Genomic DNA, 23,047 nt, shown 5'->3' with positions numbered 1-23,047 from the left:
TTGTCTAGCAAAGTCTATGGCTGTCTGGGTGGTTCTCAATCAGAGGCAGATGCTTATCGTTGTCTCTGATTGGGAACCATATTTAGGCAGCCATATTCTTTGAGTTTGTCGTGGGTGATTGTCCTTAGTGTCCTATGTGTACTCTCTGTTAGTTTGCACCAGTTAGGCTGTTTCGGTTTTGTTTATTGTTTTTGTAAGTTCGTGTTCTTTGTTGTATTAAACATGGATCACAATCGACACGCTGCAGTTTGGTCCGACTCTCCTTCATCACCACTAGAAAACCGTTACAGAATCACCCACCAACCAAGGACCAAGCGGCGTGGTAAACAGAGGCAGCAGCAACAGCAGCAGCAGGAGAAGCGACAGGTGCAGCAGGAGCAACAGCAGCAGCAGCAAAGGCAGCAGCAGGAGCAAAGGCAGCAGCAGGAGAAGCAACAGAGGCAGCAGCAGCATTGGGAGAGGCTGCACTCTTTGGATAAATGGACTTGGGAGGAGATCCTTGACGGACAAGGACCCTGGGCAGAGCCATGGATGGAATTGGAGCTGTCGGCGAAGCAGAGTGCTGAGTCTGAGAGTGTGGAGGATGTATTGGACAGAGTAGAAAGAAAGGTGTGGGCTTGGCATAGCATGCACGGCATACCAGTGCCAGCACCACGCATCAGGCCTACAGTGCGTCCCACCTGTTCAGCGCTGCCGGAGCCTTTCTCCTCTACAGCGCTGCTGGAGTCTTCCGCCTGTTCAGCGCAGCCAGAGCCTTTCTCCTCTCCTGCGCGGCCGGAGTCTCCCGCCTGTTCAGCGCAGCCAGTCTACAAGGAGCTGCCAGTCTGTAAGGAGCTGCCAGTCTGTAAGGAGCTAACAGTCTGTAAGGAGCTGCCAGTCTGTAAGGAGCTGCCGGTCTGTAAGGAGCTGCCGGTCTGCACGGGCTGCCGGTCTGCACGGAGCTGCCGGTCTGCACGGAGCTGCCGGTCTGCACGGAGCTGCCGGTCTGCACGGAGCTGCCGGTCTGCACGGAGCTGCCGGTCTGCACGGAGCTGCCGGTCTGCACGGAGCTGTCAGTCTGCACGGAGCTGTCAGTCTGCACGGAGCTGCAAGTCTGCACGGAGCTGCCAGTCTGCACGGAGCTGCCAGTCTGCACAGAGCTGCCAGTCTGCACAGAGCCGCCAGAGCTGCCAGTCTGTAAGAAGCCGCCAGAACTGTCAGCCTACATGGAGCAGCCAGAGCTGTCAGTCTGCATGAAGCAGCCAGAGATGTCAGTCTGCATGGAGCAGCCAGTCTGCATGGAGCAGCCAGTCTGCAAGGAGCTGTCAGTCTGCAAGGAGCTGTCAGTCTGCAAGGAGCTGTCAGTCTGCAAGGAGCTGTCAGTCTGCACGGAGCTGCCAGTCTGCACGGAGCTGCCAGTCTGCACGGGCTGCCAGTCTGCACGGAGCTACCAGTCTGCACGGAGCTACCAGTCTGCAAGGAGCTGCCAGTCTGTAAGGAGCTGCCAGTCTGCACGGAGCCGCCAGAGCTGTCAGCCTACATGGAGCAGCCAGAGCTGTCAGTCTGCATGAAGCAGCCAGAGATGTCAGTCTGCATAGAGCAGCCAGTCTGCATGGAGCAGCCAGTCTGCAAGGAGCTGTCAGTCTGCAAGGAGCTGTCAGTCTGCAAGGAGCTGTCAGTCTGCAAGGAGTTGTCAGTCTGCAAGGAGCTGTCAGTCTGCAAGGAGCTGTCAGTCTGTAAGAAGCCGCCAGAGCTGTCAGCCTATATGGAGCAGCTAGTGCTGCCAGTCTGCCCAGCGCCGCCAGTGCCCCCCGTCTGCCCAGCGTCACCAGTCTGCCCAGCGCCGTCAGTCTGCCCAGCATCGCCAGTCTGCCCAGCGTCGCCAGTCTGCCCAGCGCCACCAGTCTGCCCAGCATCGCCAGTCTGCCCAGCACGCCAGGCTGCCCAGCACTGCCAGTCTGCCTAGTGTCGCCAGTCTGCCCAGCGCCGCCAGGCTGCCCAGCGCCGCCAGATCTGCCAGTCAGCCAGACTCTTCCAGATCTGCCAGTCAGCCAGTCTCTTCCAGATCTGCCAGTCAGCCAGACTCTTCCAGATCTGCCAGTCAACCAGACTCTTCCAGATCTGCCAGTCAACCAGACCCTTCCAGATCTGCCAGTCAACCAGACTCTTCCAGATCTGCCAGTCAACCAGACTCTTCCAGATCTGCCAGTCAACCAGACTCTTCCAGATCTGCCAGTCAGCCAGACTCTTCCAGATCTGCCAGTCAGCCAGTCTCTTCCAGATCTGCCAGTCAGCCAGACTCTTCCAGATCTGCCAGTCAACCAGACTCTTCCAGATCTGCCAGTCAACCAGACCCTTCCAGATCTGCCAGTCAACCAGACTCTTCCAGATCTGCCAGTCAACCAGACTCTTCCAGATCTGCCAGTCAACCAGACTCTTCCAGATCTGCCAGTCAACCAGACTCTTCCAGATCTGCCAGTCAACCAGACTCTTCCAGATCTGCCAGTCAACCAGACTCTTCCAGATCTGCCAGTCAACCAGACTCTTCCAGATCTGCCAGTCAACCAGACTCTTCCAGATCTGCCAGTCAACCAGACTCTTCCAGATCTGCCAGTCAACCAGACTCTTCCAGATCCGCCAGTCAGCCGGGATCTGCCAGAACTGCCAGTCGGCCAGGATCCGCCAGTCAGCCAGGATCCGCCAGTCTGCCAGGATCAGTTAGATCCGCCATTCAGCCAGGATCCGCCAGTCTGCCAGGATCCGCCAGTCAGCCAGGATCCGCCAGTCAGCCAGGATCCGCCAGTCAGCCAGGATCCGCCAGTCCATGATCCGCCAGTCAGCCAGGATCCGCCAGTCTTTCAGGATCCGCCAGAAGTGCCAGTCAACCAGGATCCGCCAGTCAGCCAGGATCCGCTAGTCTGCCAGGATCCGCCAGTCTGCCAGGATCCGCCAGTCTGCCAGGATCCGCCAGAACTGCCAGTCTGCCAGGATCCGCCAGTCTGCCAGGATCCGCCAGAACTGCCAGTCGGCCAGGATCTGCCAGTCGGCCAGGATCTGCCAGTCAGCCAGGATCTGCCAGTCGGCCAGGATCTGCCAGTCGGCCAGGATCTGCCAGTCGGCCAGGATCTGCCAGTCGGCCAGGATCCGCCAGTCTGCCAGGATCAGTTAGATCCGCCAGTCTGCCAGGATCCGCCAGTCTGCCAGGATCCGCCAGTCTGCCAGGATCCGCCAGTCAGCCAGGATCCGCCAGTCAGCCAGGATCCGCCAGTCTCCCAGGACCCACCAGTCAGCCAGGATCCGCCAGAAGTGCCAGTCAGCCAGGATCTGCCGGAACCACCAGCCAGCCAGGATCTGGTAGATTCATCAACCTGCCTGAGCTTCCTCTCACTCCTGAGCTTCCTCTCACTCCTGAGCTTCCTCTCACTCCTGAGCTTCCTCTCACTCCTGAGCTTCCTCTCACTCCTGAGCTTTCTCTCACTCCCGAGCTTCCCCTCAGTCCCGAGCTGCCTCAGTCCCGAGCTGTCCTTCAGTCCCGATCTGCTCCTCAGTCCAGTGGGGTTCTGGGTGAGGACTACTAGGCCATGGTCGGCGGCGAGGGTGGACTATCCAGGGACGAAGGGAGAGGGGACTAAGACATTAAATGAGTGGGGTCCACGTCCCGCGCCCGAGCCGCCACCATGGACAGACGCCCACCCGGACCCTCCCTATTGTTTTGAGGTGCGTTCGGGAGTCCGCACCTTAGGGGGGTTCTGTCACGCCCTGGTCAAAGTATTTTGTGTTCATCTTTATGTATTTGGTCAGGCCAGGGTGTGGCATGGGGTTTTTGTAATTGTGGTGTGTTTGTCTTGGGGTTTTGGTGGTGGTATTGGGATTGTAGCTTAGTGGGTTGTCTAGCAAAGTCTATGGCTGTCTGGAGTGGTTCTCAATCAGAGGCAGATGCTTATCGTTGTCTCTGATTGGGAACCATATTTAGGCAGCCATATTCTTTGAGTTTGTCGTGGGTGATTGTCCTTAGTGTCCTATGTGTACTCTCTGTTAGTTTGCACCAGTTAGGCTGTTTCGGTTTTGTTTATTGTTTTTTGTAAGTTCGTGTTCTTTGTTTTATTAAACATGGATCGCAATCGACACGCTGCAGTTTGGTCCGACTCTCCTTCATCACCACTAGAAAACCGTTACACTGTGCCAGTCTCCTTCCTACCCTATCAGACAGTCATCACCAGCAAGCAGCCTGTACCAGTCTCATTCCTACCCTATCAGACAGTCATCAAGAGGCAGGGGTTCAAATAGAGGCAGACCATTCCACAGATGAACTGCAGGCAGGGGAATGAGGAAATCTAAATATGCATCCCAAATGGCACTCTGTTCCCTATATAGTGCACTGCTTTAGACCAGAGCCCTATAGAACCCTATTCCCTATATATAGTGCACTGCTTTAGACCAGAGCCCTATAGAACCCTATTCCCTATATAGTGCACTGCTTTAGACCAGAGCCCTATAGAACCCTATTCCCTATATAGTGCACTGCTTTAGACCAGAGCCCTATGGAACTCTATTCCCTATATATATAGTGCACTACTTTAGACCAGAGCCCTATAGAACCCTATTCCCTATATAGTGCACTACTTTAGACCAGGGTTCCATTTGGGACAGAGTCAACTGAACTATTTAAACGCTGTTCATGCGGTAGACCTTTTCAGACAATCCCATCCATTGATTTCCCCGGATGGAGTGTGAGATTGGACAGCCCAGAGGATCTCATCTAAGGCATTAGATTCAATCAGATCAAACGTTAACCCGGCAAAAAGCAGACACCGGGCATAGCTGATGTTTTTTGGTGGTGTCGGAGGTGGAACTGAGCTGGAGCCGTCAAATCGATCGCTGTCACGAAGCCATACCAGTCCCCACTCACATTAGCCGTTCAGAAGGAGAAAGTGTAGGAATACAGAAATAATTATTAGGCTCATTATTATTAAATCATTAACCTAATTAATTCATGTTTCTATCATCTTAACAGAGGTGTAGATCACATCTCACATTCCACTGTTCCAACTTGTGAACAAGGCTGTATGGGATTTCTGTTCATGCGACTCCGTGAAACCAATGTCCGCATTAGGTATAATGCCAGGAGCCACTTGCGGATTTGACAGCTCCGACGCAGTTCCACCTCTGACATCACCAAAACAACCGCCATGTGGTTGTTGGTTAAAGCGGATCTGATTGAATCGAGCACTAAATGTATCTGTCTTCTGTCCTGCAATCTGCAATGAGCCGCATCATATAAACTCTGTTTTCTCTTTCCTCAGTGGAGAAAAGTCCCTCAGTCAGACCAGGGGCATATATCTTGTGAGCTGGCTCAGGCACAAGCTTACGACACCTTCTACACTTACTGAACAAGTTTCAGTTCCGTTTGGCAGAGTTCAGCTTTGGCAGAGTTCACAAAGAGAAGGGACGTTATTGATCCAGTCCACATAACATCTCCTCTGCCGGAGCTTCAACAACCCAAACTCAGCTTTGGCAGAGTTCACAAAGAGAAGGGACGTTATTGAACTCCTCTGCCGGAGCTTCAACAGCACAATCTGAGCATGGACATTATTGATCCAGTCCACATAACATCTCCTCTGTCGGAGCTTCAACAGCCCAAACTCAGCATGGACATTATTGATCCAGTCCACATAACATCTCCTCTGTTGGAGCTTCAACAGCCCAAACTCAGCATGGACATTATTGATCCAGTCCACATAACATCTCCTCTGCCGGAGCTTCAACAGCCCAAACTCAGCATGGACATTATTGATCCAGTCCACATAACATCTCCTCTGCCGGAGCTTCAACAGCCCAAACTCAGCATGGACATTATTGATCCAGTCCACATAACATCTCCTCTGTCGGAGCTTCAACAGCACAAACTGAGAGGCACAATAATGAATGTAATCCAAAAGCTATGTTCTACGTTTAAGTTGTGAAGATGACGTAGTTTGCGGTATATTCTATGTTTAAGTTGATTTACTAATATTTGAAAATAATTATAACTTATAACTTTCACTAAGCTTGTAAACAAATGTCAGCTGTTCTAGCTATACTGAGGTATACTGACACTGATGCGGGTGGCAGGTAACCTAGTGATTAAAAACGTTGAGTCAGTAACTGAAAGGTCACTGGTTTAAATCCCAGAGCCGACTATGTGAAAAATATGTAAAGGTATTTAAACCTAATTGCTCCTGTAAGTCGTTCTGGATAAGAGCGTCTGCTAAATGACTCTAATGTAAATGCACTGTTTACGTTAGGGCTGGGCAGTTGTCCAGGCTGATTGGTGAGGTCCAGGCTGGTGGCCAGCAGTTTTTCCCCCAGGATGGAGGTGAGGTACTGGGCCATGACATCCTGCTGAGTCGGGGTACAGTGATTCTCCAGGGACAGGATCACTGGGTACGGAGACACCTGGCACAGAATAGTCTCTCTCAAGGGTCTGTCATGCCAGCAAGACACAAGATAACCATACCAGCAATGGAGGTCCTGTGTGACTCGGGTTTGGGTTCAATTCCCAAAGGAGTCTCACACACACGTTCTAAAAATATAAACACGTTTCACAGTGAATAGCCCATTGCCAAGCAACCAGAATCAAAGAGGCCCATCTCCCCTTCAGTGAATAACACCCTCTATTAGTGATGGTAGCCAGTGAATTAGAATACGCAAACAACACACCAGGCAGTACAGTAGAACCCTGAGACAACGTTCTGATTCCATTACCCTCCTAGACAACACTATGGGACTTATATCAAAGTAAGTGTCCTAAAGATGTACACTGTTGTTAGTTCTTTATCTGTGGTGTGGTCCTACCTCAAAGGCATGCTGCTCCACGGTAGTGATGACGTCCTTGAACAGGATCTTGCTGGTCAGAGTGTGACCATGGTAGACTATAGGCTCTGCACTAGGACCATCCCAGCAGTCAATCTCCAGACAACGACAACCTCTCCTCAGCGCACTGAGGACACACCGAGAGAGAGACAGATGGACGCGTAAGGAACACAAGATGATTACTAGGAGGAGGACTGAGGACATCTGTAGTTTACCAGCGACATACAGAGAACAAATGATAAAGTCGAAAATAGACCCAAACCTTATTTCTTTTATAGTATATCACTCACACTGTTTTACAGGCCATGAAAGTTAATTCTGCAGACCGGTCAAAGAAATTATGTTTTCGATTATAATTTGATTTCCATTTTGCGTTATTCAGTACCAAAACGTTGAATGATTAATGAGTTAATAACCATCATATCAAAATGTATGGCCATATAAAAGCACAGACACAAAAGGGAGGATTTCCTTCTGACACACTAGCTCCCATCTGCACAGACTTGTCACACTGAACGTACAGCAATAGTGGTTTGATTCATTGTTGGTCTTTATGTTCTTTATGCTCCTGATTCAGTTCTCCCTTTCCATCCTTTGCTCACCTGGCGGCTAGACACAGAGTCCAGTCATCTCCCCTCCCTAGTCACCTCCCCTCCCCAGTCACCTCCCCTCCATAGTCACCTCCCCTCCATAGTGTCTCCCCTCCCCAGTCACCTCCCCTCCCCAGTCACCTCCCCGCCCCAGTCACCTCCCTCCCCAGTCACCTCCCCTCCCCAGTCACCTCCCCTCCCCAGTCACCTCCCCTCCCCAGTCACCTCCCCTCCCCAGTCACCTCCTATTTCATTAGCTGTGTAAACCAGACCTCCCCACCAGACCTCCCCTCCCCAGTCACCTCCCCGTTCTTTAGCTGAGTGAACCAGACCTCCCCACCAGACCTCCCCACCAGACCTCCCCACCTCCACTCCCCAGTCACCTCCACTCCCCAGTCACCTCCCCTCCCCAGTCACCTCCTATTTCTTTAGCTGTGTAAACCAGACCTCCCCTCCCCACCAGACCCCTCCCCAGTCACCTCCATTTCTTTAGCTGTGTAAAAGACCTCCCCTCCCCCCTCCCTAGTCACCTCCCCTAGTCACCTCCCCTCTCCAGTCACCTCCCCTCCTAAGTCACCTCCCCTCCTAAGTCACCTCCCCTCCCCAGTCACCACCCCGTTCATTAGCTGAGTGAACCAGGCCCCCCATCACGGCCCCCATCAGGCCTCCCCACCAGACCTCCTCCTAAGACACTTCCCCTCCCCAGTCACCTCCCCTCCCCAGTCACCTCCCCATTCATTAGCTGAGTGAACCAGGCCCCCACATCAGGCCCTCCCACCAGACCTCCTCCCCAGTCACTCAATTAGAGGGCTTTACTACAGTCTATTACAGACGAGTGGGAGACACGGCTGCATCCCAAATGGCACCCTATTCCCTACATAGTGCACTACTTATGACCAGAACCTTCAAAAGTCGTGCACTATATAGGGAATAGGGTGCCATTTGGGATGCTGGCATTGTATTAGACAGGAGTGAGAGTACTCTATATTATACACAGGGGAAAGACAGTATATTACAGCAGAGAGAGAGAGTACTCTACTGGTCTCAGAGGACCAATAATGGCCTAGTTCTGCTGCCATCAGCCCCTTTCTCACTCAGTTCACCTCCTTTTTGTCCTTTAGTTAGCGGATGGAGAGGCTGCATTACTGAATATGTAGGAGAGACTAAGTGAGCAGACACTGCGGTTTGAGAGGAGAGGGTTTAAACTGAGAGAGCAGACACTGCAGTTTGAGAGGAGAGGGTTTAAACTGAGAGAGCAGACACTGTGGTTTGAGAGGAGAGGGTTTAAACTGAGAGAGCAGACACTACGGTTTGTGAGGAGAGGGTTTAAACTGAGAGAGCAGACACTATGGTTTGAGAGGAGAGGGTTTAAACTGAGAGAGCAGACACTATGGTTTGAGAGGAGAGGGTTTAAACTGAGAGAGCAGACACTGTGGTTTGAGAGGAGAGGGTTTAAACTGAGAGAGCAGACACTACGGTTTGAGAGGAGAGGGTTTAAACTGAGAGAGCAGACACTACAGTTTGAGAGGAGAGGGTTTAAACTGAGAGAGCAGACACTGCGGTTTGAGAGGAGAGGGTTTAAATTGAGAGAGCAGACACTACAGTTTGAGAGGAGAGGGTTTAAACTGAGAGAGCATACACTGTGGTTTGAGAGGAGAGGGTTTAAACTGAGAGAGCAGACACTATGGTTTGAGAGAGGGTTTAAACTGAGAGAGCAGACACTGCGGTTTGAGAGGAGAGGGTTTAAACAGAGAGCAGACACTACAGTTTGAGAGGGAGAGAGGACACTATGGTTTTAAACTGAGAGAGCAGACACTGTGGTTTGAGAGGAGAGGGTTTAAACTGAGAGGCAGACACTTGGTTTGAGAGGGTTTAAACTGAGAGAGCAGACACTATGGTTTGAGAGAGGGTTTAAACTGAGAGAGCAGACACTGCGGTTTGAGAGGGTTTAAACTGAGAGAGCAGACACTATGGTTTGAGAAGAGAGGGTTTAAACTGAGAGAGCAGACACTACGGTTTGAGAGGAGAGGGTTTAAACTGAGAGAGCAGACACTGTGGTTTGAGAGGGTTTAAACTGAGAGAGCAGACACTATGGTTTGAGAGGAGAGGGTTTAAACTGAGAGAGCAGACACTGTGGTTTGAGAGGGTTTAAACTGAGAGAGCAGACACTATGGTTTGAGAGGAGAGGGTTTAAACTGAGAGAGCAGACACTGTGGTTTGAGAGGGTTTAAACTGAGAGAGCAGACACTATGGTTTGAGAAGAGAGGGTTTAAACTGAGAGAGCAGACACTATGGTTTGAGAAGAGAGGGTTTAAACTGAGAGAGCAGACACTATGGTTTGAGAGGGTTTAAACTGAGAGAGCAGACACTGCGGTTTGAGAGGAGAGGGTTTAAACTGAGAGAGCAGACACTGGTTTGAGAGGAGAGGGTTTAAACTGAGAGAGCAGACACTATGGTTTGAGAAGAGAGGGTTTAAACTGAGAGAGCAGACACTATGGTTTGAGAGGAGAGGGTTTAAACTGAGAGAGCAGACACTACGGTTTGAGAGGAGAGGGTTTAAACTGAGAGAGCAGACACTATGGTTTGAGAGGAGAGGGTTTAATCTGAGAGAGCAGACACTGCGGTTTGAGAGGAGAGGGTTTAAACTTTAAAGAATGGCAGTGGATACACAACCAGCAGAAGCCATTTCTTAACTAGTTGTATTACCTGACATAGGTAGTGTTATTACCTGACATAGGTAGTGTTATTACCTGACATAGGTAGAATTATTACCTGACATAGGTAGTGTTATTACCTGACATAGGTAGTGTTATTACCTGACATAGGTAGTGTTATTACCCGACATAGGTATAATTATTACCTGACATAGGTAGTGTTATTACCGGACATAGGTAGTGTTATTACATGACATAGGTAGTGTTATTACCTGACATAGATAGAATTATTACCTGACATAGGTAGTGTTATTACCTGAGATAGGTAGAATTATTACCTGACATAGGTAGTGTTATGACCTGACATAGGTAGAATTATTACCTGACATAGGTATTGTTATTACCTGACATAGGTAGAATTATTACCTGACATAGGTAGTGTTATTACCTGACATATGTAGAATTATTACATGACATAGGCTGTTGTAATTACCTGACATGGGTAGTGTTATTACTTGGCATAGGTAGAATTATTACATGACATAGGCTGTTGTAATTACCTGACATAGGTAGTGTTATTACCTGACACAGGCTGTTGTAATTACCTGACATAGGTATAATTATTACATGACATAGGCTGTGGTAATTACCTGACATAGGTAGTGTTTTACCTGACATAGGTAGAATTATTACATGACATAGGCTGTTGTAATTACCTGACATGGGTAGTGTTATTACCTGACATAGGCAGTTGTAATGACCTGACATAGGTAGTGTTATTACCTGACATAGGCTGTTGTAATGACCTGACATAGGTAGTGTTATTACCTGACATAGGCAGTTGTAATGACCTGACATAGGTAGTGTTATTACCTGACATAGGCAAGTTGTAATGACCTGACATAGGTAGTGTTATTACCTGATATAGGCAGTTGTAATTACCTGACATAGGCGTCCAGGGTGCTCTTGCCGACCAGCTGGTCCCCAGTGAGGTAGGTGTTGTGAGAAGACGAGATGAAGTAGTGACACAAAGGCTGGTCCATATCCTGGTACACAGACGTGTGTATCTGGTCAAACACACTACAGTCTTTAGACTCCATGTATCTGTAGAATCCCTCGAATGTCATGCTTCTGTTCTCTCTAGCTGCCAGGGACACGCAGAGGTTGGGTGAAAAAACCCTCAACAAAAAAACAATCACTCAGTTGGATGTACTACTTTACTTGCATATGTACCTTGAGGACGTGAGGAGAGAAGGAAGTATTTGGATGGTAAAAATCTGTCCTTCTGCCCCTGAACAAGGCAGTTAACCCCTTGTTCCCCGGTAGGCTGTCATTGTAAATAATAATTTATTCTTAACTGACTTGCCTAGTTAAATAAAGGTTCAAAATAAATTTAAAAAATGTGACAATTGAGAAAGTGTCTTGTTGTGCTAGTCCACTGACGAGCTTGACTGTCTTCGTTTTACTTCCGTTTTTTGTTGTGTCAGACTGATGCCTCTGTACCTGTAGCAGAGCATTTTGTCTGATGAGCTTGACTGTCATGGTTTTACTTCCTGTTTTCGTCAGGTCAGACGGATGCCTCTATGCCTGTCGCAGCGTGGCATTTCTATGGTGCTGTTTGTATAGCGGCAGGAGATGCTAAATAGACTCGTGTCCGTTCTAATCTAAAACAAGTGGTCTCATCACATGTGACTCAGCTAAGGCTAACAAAATGCCTGGTAGGGGTACAGTCATACATACCTACTGTACAGTCGTGGACAAAAGTTTTGAGAATGACACAAATATACATTTTCACAAAGTCTGCTGCCTCAGTTTGTATGATGGCAATTTGCATATACTCCAGAATGTTATGAAGAGTGATCAGATGAATTGCAATTAATTGTAAAGTCCCTCTTTGCCATGCAAATGAACTGAATCCCCCCAAAAAAACATTTCCACTGCATTTCAGCCCTGCCACAAAAGGACCAGCTGACATCATGTCAGTGATTCTCTCGTTAACACAGGTGTGAGTGTTGATGAGGATAAGGCTGGAGATCACTCTGTCATGCTGATTGAGTTCGATTAACAGACTGGAAGCTTCAAAAGGAGGGTGGTGCTTGGAATCATTGTTCTTCCTCTGTCAACCATGGTTACCTAAAAGGAAACATGTGCCGTTATCATTGCTTTGCACAAAAAGGGCTTCACAGGCAAGGATATTGCTGCCAGTAAGATTGCACCTAAATCAACCATTTATCGGATCATCAAGAACTTCAAGGAGAGCGGTTCAATTGTTGTGAAGACGGCTTCAGGGCACCAAAGAAAGTCCAGCAAGCGCCAGGACCGTCTCCTAAAGTTGATTCAGCTGCGGGATCGGGGCACAACCAGTACAGACCTTGCTCAGGAATGGCAGCAGGCAGGTGTGAGTGCATCTGCACGCACAGTGAGGTGAAGACTTTTGGAGGATGGCTTGGTGTCAAGAAGGGCAGCAAAGAAGCCGCTTCTCTCCAGGAAAAACATCAGGGACAGACTGATATTCTGCAAAAGGTACAGGGATTGGACTGCTGAGGACTGGGTTGAAGTTCAATGATGGATCCCCTTTCTGATTGTTTGGGGCATGTGGAAAAAAGCTTGTCCGGAGAAGACAAGGTGAGCGCTACCATCAGTCCTGTCATGCCAACAGTAAAGCATCCTGAGACCATTCATGTGTGGGGTTGCTTCTCAGCCAAGGGAGTGGGCTCACTCACAATTTTGCCTAAGAACACAGCCATGAATAAAGAATGGTACCAACACATCCTCCGGTAGCATCTTCTCCCAACCTTCCAGGAACAGTTGATGACAAACAATGCCTTTTCCAGCATGATGGAGCACCTTGCCATAAGGCAAAAGTGATAACTAAGTGGCTCGGGGAACAAAACATAGATATTTTGGGTCCATGGCCAGGAAACTCCCCAGACATTAATCCCATTGAGAACTTGTGGTCAATCCTCAAGAGGTGGGTGAACAAACAAAAACCCACAAATTCTGACAAACTCCAAGCATTGATTATACAAGAATGGGCTGCCATCAGTCAGAATGTGGCCCAGAAGTTAATTGACAGCATGCCAGGGCAGATTGCAGAGGTCTTGAAAAAGAAGGGTCAACACTGCAAATATTGACTCTTTGCATCAACTTCATATAAGTGTCAATAAAAGCCTTTGACACTTATGAAATGCTTGTAATTATACTTCAGTATTCCATAGTAACATCTGACAATAATATCTAAAGACACTGAAGCAGCAGACTTTGTGAAAATTTATATTTGTGCCATTCTCAAAACTTTTGGCCACGACTGTACTGTAACAGTAAACAATGCTACCTTATATAATCTTACTTACCCTACATTATTCATCTCATATGCATACGTATATACTGTACTCTATATCATCGACTGCATCCTTATGTAATACATGTATCACTAGCCACTTTAACTATGCCACTTGGTTTACATACTCATCTCATATGTATATACTGTACTCGATATCATCTACTGTATCTTGCCTATGCTGCTCTGTACCATCACTCATTCATATATCCTTATGTACATATTCTTTATCCCCTTACACTGTGTATAAGACAGTAGTTTTGGAATTGTTAGTTAGATTACTTGTTCGTTATTACTGCATTGTCGGAACTAGAAGCACAAGCATTTCGCTACACTCGCATTAACATCTGCTAACCATGTGTATGTGACAAATAAAATTAGATTTGATTTGATTTGATTTGATTTAACAATAAAAATGAAAATAAGTGAACAAGGAAACCTAATTAATTGTGCATCATGATAGGACAGAACTGTACCAAGTCCCACCTCATCCTCTGTCACTCACCTGTCTCCTCAATCTCATATCTGTCAATCAAGCCCTCCGCTGTCTCCTGATTGGCTGCTACCTCCATTTGCTCCATGTGTAGGAACCTGAGGAGAGCGGAGGCGGCCAGAGTATTCCTTCCGGAGGAGTAGCACTGGTAGATGTCCTGGATCTCTGACCTTCTGGAGGTGGAGGCCTTGTTCTTCTTCATTGTCCGCCAGCCAGCAGAGTCCTCAAGCCCCCTGACCCAGGTCTTACCCTGGCCCCTGTGGAAACAAACCTGTTTGACTTCATTGTGTTTTCATCCTCAATGGTTTTTCATTTGTGGTATTGTTGTATTCGCGTGGCTGAGGTAAGTTTTTTTTTTATTGTCAAATAAAATGCAATCATCCTTTTAGACACAGTCCCCAGGAACCCACTGGGACATAGAAGAAGGGATCATGGTATACCGTTTATAATAGTTTACAGTTTATAATAGTTTCTATTTTATAATAGTTTACAGTTTATAATAGTTTACATTTTATAATAGTTTACAGTTTATAACAGTTTCCAGTTTATAATAGTTTATAATAGTTTGCAGTTTATAATAGTTTACAGTTTATAATAGTTTACATTTTATAATAGTTTACAGTTTATAATAGTTTACAGTTTATAATAGTTTACATTTTATAATAGTTTACAGTTTATAATAGTTTAAAATAGTTTACAGTTTATAATAGTTTACATTTTATAATAGTTTACAGTTTATAATAGTTTACAGTTTATAATAGTTTACATTTTATAATAGTTTACAGTTTATAATAGTTTACATTTTATAATAGTTTACAGTTTATAATAGTTTACAGTTTATAATAGTTTACAGTTTATAATAGTTTACATTTTATAATAGTTTACAGTTTATAATAGTTTACAGTTTATAATAGTTTACAGTTTATAATAGTTTATAATAGTTTACAGTTTATAATAGTTTACATTTTATAATAGTTTACAGTTTATAATAGTTTATAATAGTTTACAGTTTATAATAGTTTATAATAGTTTACAGTTTATAATAGTTTACAGTTTATAATAGTTTATAATAGTTTACAGTTTATAATAGTTTATAATAGTTTACAGTTTATAATAGTTTACAGTTTATAATAGTTTACAGTTTATAATAGTTTACAGTTTATAATAGTTTATAATAGTTTACAGTTTATAATAGTTTATAATAGTTTACAGTTTATAATAGTTTACAGTTTATAATAGTTTACAGTTTATAACAGTTTACAGTTTATAATAGTTTATAGTTTATAATAGTTTACAGTTTATAATAGTTTACAGTTTATAATAGTTTACAGTTTATAATAGTTTACAGTTTATAATAGTTTACAGTTTATAATAGTTTATAACAGTTTACAGTTTATAATAGTTTATAATAGTTTACAGTTTATAATAGTTTACAGTTTATAATAATTTCCATTTTATAATAGTTTATAATAGTTTACAGTTTATAATCGTTTCCATTTTATAATACTCATACTGTAGTTGACATAATCCTAGACCCTAAGGCTTTATCAAAGTCTGATAACAACTAATGTACTGTGTCTCTGTTTTATGGAAACACTTGAATGCTCACAGGGAATGGCATTGAGTGGAATGGCATTGAGTGGAATGGCATTGACTGGAATGGCATTGGCTGGAATGGCATTAACTGGAATGGCATTGAGTGGAATGGCATTGAGTGGAATGGCATTAACTGGAATGGCATTGAGTGGAATGGCATTGACTGGAATGGCATTGACTGGAATGGCATTGACTGGAATGGCATTGAGTGGAATGGCATTGGCTGGAATGGCATTAACTGGAATGGCATTGAGTGGAATTGCATTGACTGGAATGGCATTGAGTGGAATGGCATTAACTGGAATGGCATTGAGTGGAATGGCATTGGCTGGAATGGCATTAACTGGAATGGCATTGAGTGGAATGGCATTGACTGGAATGGCATTGACTGGAATGGCATTGAGTGGAATGGCATTGGCTGGAATGGCATTGACTGGAATGGCATTGACTGGAATGGCATTGAGTGGAATGGCATTGGCTGGAATGGCATTAACTGGAATGGCATTGAGTGGAATGGCATTGACTGGAATGGCATTGAGTGGAATGGCATTAACTGGAATGGCATTGAGTGGAATGGCATTGGCTGGAATGGCATTAACTGGAATGGCATTGAGTGGAATGGCATTGACTGGAATGGCATTGACTGGAATGGCATTGAGTGGAATGGCATTGGCTGGAATGGCATTGAGTGGAATGGCATTGAGTGGAATGGCATTGACTGGAATGGCATTGAGTGGAATGGCATTGACTGGAATGGCATTGACTGGAATGGCATTGACTGGAATGGCATTGAGTGGAATGGGATTGACTGGAATGGCATTGACTGGAATGGGATTGACTGGAATGGCATTGACTGGAATGGGATTGACTGGAATGGCATTGACTGGAATGGCATTGATTGGAATGGCATTGATCGCAGCACTGACTGTGACAAATAGACATCTATACTGCTTCAAAGGAACATGAAAACAGACAGGTGCCTCTATCAATTCCACTGACCGCAAAGTGGCACTCTTTTTCAATGATATGGACCTGAAAATGTAACGCTGTGTGCACCAATCAAATGTAGGCTGACTGTTAATAGTACACACGGATTGGCTGTAATGAAGTGTCACTCTTCCAGGTGCAGATGTGACATGTACCTGAGCTGAGTGCCACACCAGGGTGTTATTTTTCTCTCCTCCGCTGACTCAGAAGAGGGGGATGACAGGGAATCGAGGGTGCTCGTTCTCAGAGAGGAAGGCTCCCATCTCTTTCTCTTTCCTCAGACATGCAGGGGAGAACAGCCTGGGTGATTATTCCTATCTGCTTCTCTCTCTCTCTCTCTCTCCTCTGTTCAGCAACCCTTCAACATTTCAAACACATGCCTTACATACTGTTGTCTCAGCTCAGTGTGTGCTGTTCAGTGTGCTAGCATTGCCTCTGTAGTCTCCCACTGAGGATGTCATCGCCTCTGTGTGCTATAGGTCTACAAACCCGCCAGCACTGACAATCGTGTCGTTCACTTTTCACAACTGTGTATTTCACCACAGTTCCCCTCAGATGGTTATGTCTCTACATGACAAGTAGTATCTACTGTTGTGAAAGTATGGTTAGTAGTATCTACTGTTGTGAAAGTATGGTTAGTAGTATCTACTGTTGTGAAAGTATGGTTAGTAGTATCTACTGTTGTGAAAGTATGGTTAGGGATAACAGACGGTACAACCTACCTTATGCTGATTCCTGTGGTTCGGTAGCATGAACCACACCCAGAAAACGACTCAACCAAGAAAGCAATGGAACACTAAGGGAATGGAATGTTTGGAACTGTTGCTGCCTGGTGCTTGAGACATGTGTTCCAAGTCTACACTCTTCATTGTGATGTAAAAGAACACCACGTTCCGTTACAATAGTTGGCGATGTCACAATGGGGGCTGTCATCTCTCTTCTTTCACAGAGATCAGAGACACGTTTCCTTGATGGCTTCCAATAGTTTGGATTTCTTTGAACTTTCTGACAAACTCATTAAATCAACTTTCGTTTTTGGTGCATGACACAAAACCACTCCCAACTTTTGTTTTTCCCTTCCCCATTGTGCATAAGTAATGTTTGGACAGAGCTTATTGAACACACTAGACTAACCCACACTAGACTAGCCTTGTGGAGAGCCACACCCTTTTGTGGAGGTGTGGATGGGTCACTGAACTGGTCTCATATGATAGACATCCCATTATACCATATGTAGTTAAACCATCAAACATATCAAACATATTGAAACCACATGTTTGACTACGTTCAGTTTATCAAAATAAAATCTAATTTTATTGATCACATACACATGGTTAGCAGATGTTAATGAGAGTGTAGCGAAATGCTTCTGCCTTCTAGTTCCGACAATGCAGTAATATCTAACAAGCAATCTAACAAATTCACAACAACTACCTTATATATTATTCCATTCCAGCCATTGCAATGAGCCCATCCTCCTATAGCTGCTCCCACCAGCCGTCTCTGATGCACATTCACAGCATGTTGATGAATAGTGAGTGAAAGAAAAGGCACATTTCTGGTTGTTTCAGCTCCAGCATTTCTTCATAGCGCTCAGACATGGATTCCCCTGCTCCTGTGTTTCAACTAGCAGTGCACAACACTGGTCATAGCCTAGTCCCAGTCCTAGTCCCGGTCCTACTCCCAGTCCCAGTCCTAGTCCCAGTCCTACTCCCAGTCCCAGTCCCAGTCCCAGTCCTACTCCCAGTCACAGTCCTAGTCCTATTCCCAGTCCTAGTTCCAGTCCCAGTCCTACTCCCAGTCCCAGTCCTAGTCCTAGTCCCAGTCCCAGTCCCAGTCCTACTCCCAGTCCCAGTCCTAGTCCTAGTCCTAGTCCCAGTCCCAGTCCTACTCCCAGTCCCAGTCCCAGTCCCCGTCCTACTCCCAGTCACAGTCCTAGTCCTAGTCCCAGTCCTAGTCCCAGTCCCAGTCCTATTTCCAGTCCCAGTCCCAGTCCTAGTCCCAGTCCTACTCCCAGTCCCAGTCCTATTTCCAGTCCCAGTCCCAGTCCCCGTCCTACTCCCAGTCACAGTCCTAGTCCCAGTCCCAGTCCTATTTCCAGTCCTAGTCCCAGTCCTATTTCCAGTCCCAGTGTGGCACGGTTAGTGTGAATCCCAAATGCCACCCTATTCCCTATATAGTGCCCTACTGCAGACCAGAGCCCTATTCCCTATATAGTGCCCCACTGCAGACCAGAGCCCTATTCCCTATATAGTGCCCTACTGCAGACCAGAGCCCTATTCCCTATATAGTGCCCCACTGCAGACCAGAGCCCTATTCCCTATATAGTGCCCTGCAGACCAGAGCAGACCAGAGCAGAGCCCTATTCCCTATATAGTGCCCCACTGCAGACCAGAGCCCTATTCCCTATATAGTGCCCCACTGCAGACCAGAGCCCTATTCCCTATATAGTGCCCCACTGCAGACCAGAGCCCTATTCCCTATATAGTGCATTACTTTTGAGGTCAATGTGGGGAATCGTTTTAATATAATATTTTTAAGAGCAGGTTGGCATTTATTGTCATGAATCTTGCCCTGGAGGCATCTCTGCAGAGTGGTCACTAGCTGGCACAGCCACAAAGTCATAAAATCAGATTTTAAACCTACCTGTTACAGGTGTAAGGCATAAAACCAAGCAAACAGATCATGTGTTCCTGTAAAACAGGAGAAATAATGAGACAAATTTGGCTTGTGTTATGAAATCTTCTCTCAGTCTAATTTAATTTTAAAAAATACATATATATATATATATATATATATGAGGTGCAACAGGGTCAATTATATTACTTCACATTATCATGAATTCATCAATATCCGTACAAAAATAACTATCGTAAAAAAGAAAAAGTACATTCCTACCTTTTGCCATTCCATATTCAGTCCCTTAAAACCAATACAACACTATCGCTAATGCTAATATATTATATTCTTATTCTTATTATATTATTAGCTATTGCTATCCAATAAGAACAGTGCAAATTACATACCTCGTATGTTAAACCACCAGTGACAACCCGTCATTCAGGGCAGGTGGGGCAGTTTATTTTTTGGGAGGGGGGTTTGCTTCTTTTGCATGTTATTTATGCATTAATAAATCAAATCAAATCAAATCAAATTTTATTTGTCACATACACATGGTTAGCAGATGTTAATGCGAGTGTAGCGAAATGCTTGTGCTTCTAGTTCCGACAATGCAGTAATAACGAACAAGTAATCTAACTAACAATTCCAAAAAAACTACTGTCTTATACACAGTGTAAGGGGATAAAGAATATGTACATAAGGATATATGAATGAGTGATGGTACAGAGCAGCATAGCCAAGATACAGTAGATGATATCGAGTACTAATATGTGTCACATATCAGTTTGTAAACAATGTAAGAAGGAAGAAAATACATATCATTGAGTTAATAAAGCCTCCATACAAACATGGTCTGTCTTTTGTTTTCTTGAGTAAGGCAGCTCCAAAATGAAGGTGTTTCAGCCCAGCTCAGTGCTTTCTGTGGTGGCGGGGCAAGCCAGCAGAAAATACGGAGTGTTGCGCCGTGATTGGCTCAGTGTTCTGTCAATCATGGGGACACTACGTCACCGCCAAGTCTAAGGGTAGTGCTAGAAATTTCAAGCCCCTTGGGTGCTGCCATAGAGTTTACATTAGAAGTGCCCATCCAAGAAGGCTCACGGTCATTGGCCACAGATAAAATGACGTCAAATCACGTTATATGTGGAGAAGCTTTGATTGGACCGATCATGTCAACCTCATACTTTCAAAATCTTAAGTTATATTGACTACGTCTGTCCTAGCGTGCTCATTAATGTCTTCAATCAAAATGACGGATTGCCTCTTATCCACTTGTCGTCCCCTTATGCCATAGTTTGTACATCTCAATTGTCATTACAAACCACATTTGTTGAAGTCAGTCATATCAGCTATGTTTTTTTTAAAGGCAATAAATGAGGCTGAAAAAACTGTTGCCAGACAAGGCTCCGCTGATAGCCAGGTGTAGCAGTGGTAAGGTGTTGGGACTCTGCTGTTGGGACAGCTTAATGTAGACACTAACAGTTTGTGGGCACCATTTGTCACCTTTATAGTGCAATTCATGTATTGTTTAGTGTTGCGTTGTGTAGTGACTTTGCTGGCATGAATCCCACATCTTTTTTTTCCCCCACCAAGATTTACATGCGAAAATCACCAATGAAAACCAACAATCTGTATCTTTGTCCAACACATCCCAAAAGATTACCCGCTATAGAAGTGTAATTAAACATGCTACTCAAAGCTCGGGGGTATGTGGTATATTGGTCATTGTAAACTGGGTGGTTCGAGCTCTGAATGCTGATTGGTTGACAGCCGTGGTATATCAAACCGTATACCTCAGATATGACAAAATATGTATTTGTACATGCTCTGATTACATTGGTAACCAGTTTATAATAGAAATAATGCACCTCGGGGGTTTGTGGTATATGGCCAATGTACCACGTCTAAGGGCTGTATCCAGGCACTCCGCGTTGGGTCGTGCTTAAGAACAGCCCTTAGCCGTGGTATAAACTACACTCCCTCAGGCCTTATTGCTTAAATATATCACGGCTAAGGGTTGTTCTTTCGCGTCGTGCCTCAAATTTGGTTTGCATCGGTTGAATGAAGAAGTGAGTTCACGATCACTGTGAAAAGGTCACCAATCATCCGATCTACTGGCGCCATCTAGTGGTAGCAACACATTTCAGTGCATGTCAATGCAGAACGCTTGGAGGACTGGCGCCATCTAGTGGTACCAACACATTTCAGTGCATGTCAATGCAGAACGCTTGGAGGACTGGCGCCACCTAGTGGTAGCAACACATTTCAGTGCATGTCAATGCAGAACGCTTGGAGGACTGGCGCCATCTAGTGGTAGCAACACATTTCAATGCATGTCAATGCAGAACGCTTGGAGGACTGGCGCCATCTAGTGGTACCAACACATTTCAGTGCATGTCAATGCAGAACGCTTGGAGGACTGAGGACTGGCGCCATCTAGTGGTGCCAACACATTTCAGTGCATGTCAATGCAGAACGCTTGGAGGACTGGCGCCATCTAGTGGTACCAACACATTTCAGTGCATGTCAATGCAGAACGCTTGGAGGACAGGCGCCATCTAGTGGTACCAACACATTTCAGTGCATGTCAAGTCAATGCAGAACGCTTGAGGACTGGCGCCATCTAGTGGTAGCAACACATTTCAGTGCATGTCAATGCAGAACGCTTGGAGGACTGGCGCCATCTAGTGGTACCAACACATTTCAGTGCATGTCAATGCAGAATGCTTGGAGGACTGGCGCCATCTAGTGGTACCAACACATTTCAGTGCATGTCAATGCAGAACGCTTGGAGGACTGGCGCCATCTAGTGGTACCAACACATTTCAGTGCATGTCAATGCAGAACGCTTGGAGGACAGGCGCCATCTAGTGGTACCAACACATTTCAGTGCATGTCAAGTCAATGCAGAACGCTTGGAGGACTGGCGCCACCTAGTGGTACCTACACATTTCAGTGCATGTCAATGCAGAACGCTTGGAGGACTGGCGCCACCTAGTGGTAGCAACACATTTCAATGCATGTCAAGTCAATGCAGAACGCTTGGAGGACTGGCGCCACCTAGTGGTACCTACACATTTCAGTGCATGTCAATGCAGAACGCTTGGAGGACTGTCAAAGAGTCATAGTTATGACTCAAAATAATAAAATAATTCTTTCAAATCAAAATCAATAATCACAAACCTGTGACCATACATTTTGTGTGCATCACATAACCCTAACTTTTAACCCTAACCACACTGCCTACCATCATGCCTAACGTTTAAATTAAGACCAAAAAAATATTATTTTCGTTTTCATTAATTATTACAATAGAGCCAATTTCGACATTGCAGCTGGCGCATCTAGCGGGTATCGAGATACAAGATTCATGACGATAAACGCCAACCTGCTTTTAAAGATGAGAGGAAATTGCCCTCATTCATCAAATAAAATCAAATATGAAGTCATTTATTTCTTCAGGCTTATAGAGGTTCCGTATAAAAACTGGATAAGTAAATGATTAAACATGTACAGTGGCCCACTTTACTATACACCATATTATACTGTACTATATGTAACGATTCTCTTCTATCTCCTCCTCTGATGAAGAGGTGGAACAAGGATCGGACCAAAATGCAGCGTGATGATGATTCATGATATTTTAATGAAGGAAAAAAACTATACATGAAGAAACTACAAAATAATGAAATGTGAAAACCGAAACAGCCCTATCTGGTGCAAACACAGAGACAGGAACAATCACCCACAAACAGCCCTATCTGGTGTAAACACAGAGACAGGAACAATCACCCACAAACAGCCCTATCTGGTGCAAACACAGAGACAGGAACAATCACCCACAAACAGCCCTATCTGGTGTAAACACAGAGACAGGAACAATCACCCACAAACAGCCCTATCTGGTGTAAACACAGAGACAGGAACAATCACCCAC

At 45.5% G+C, this 23,047-nt stretch overlaps 1 protein-coding gene across 1 annotated transcript in view; it reads right to left on the bottom strand.

Moving 5' to 3' along the window:
• Positions 1-14,156, bottom strand: part of LOC112220510 (1-phosphatidylinositol 4,5-bisphosphate phosphodiesterase zeta-1-like) — a 47,888-nt gene extending 33,732 nt beyond the window's left edge. Inside the window, exons 1-4 of the mRNA XM_042301866.1 lie at positions 13,921-14,156; positions 11,018-11,219; positions 6,814-6,958; positions 6,259-6,414 (exon numbers count right to left, since the gene is read on the bottom strand). Coding sequence (XP_042157800.1) covers positions 6,259-6,414; positions 6,814-6,958; positions 11,018-11,219; positions 13,921-14,110 — 693 coding nt within the window. The 5' untranslated portion in view covers positions 14,111-14,156. The remainder of the gene's footprint in view (positions 1-6,258; positions 6,415-6,813; positions 6,959-11,017; positions 11,220-13,920) is intronic.
• Between the last annotated feature and the right edge of the window lie 8,891 nt (positions 14,157-23,047).

This window comes from Oncorhynchus tshawytscha, linkage group LG19 (assembly GCF_018296145.1).
Source record: "Oncorhynchus tshawytscha isolate Ot180627B linkage group LG19, Otsh_v2.0, whole genome shotgun sequence".
Classification (NCBI taxonomy): domain Eukaryota; kingdom Metazoa; phylum Chordata; class Actinopteri; order Salmoniformes; family Salmonidae; genus Oncorhynchus; species Oncorhynchus tshawytscha.
Note: the sequence above shows the minus strand (reverse complement) of the source record. Positions and strands in the feature narration are given on the sequence as shown.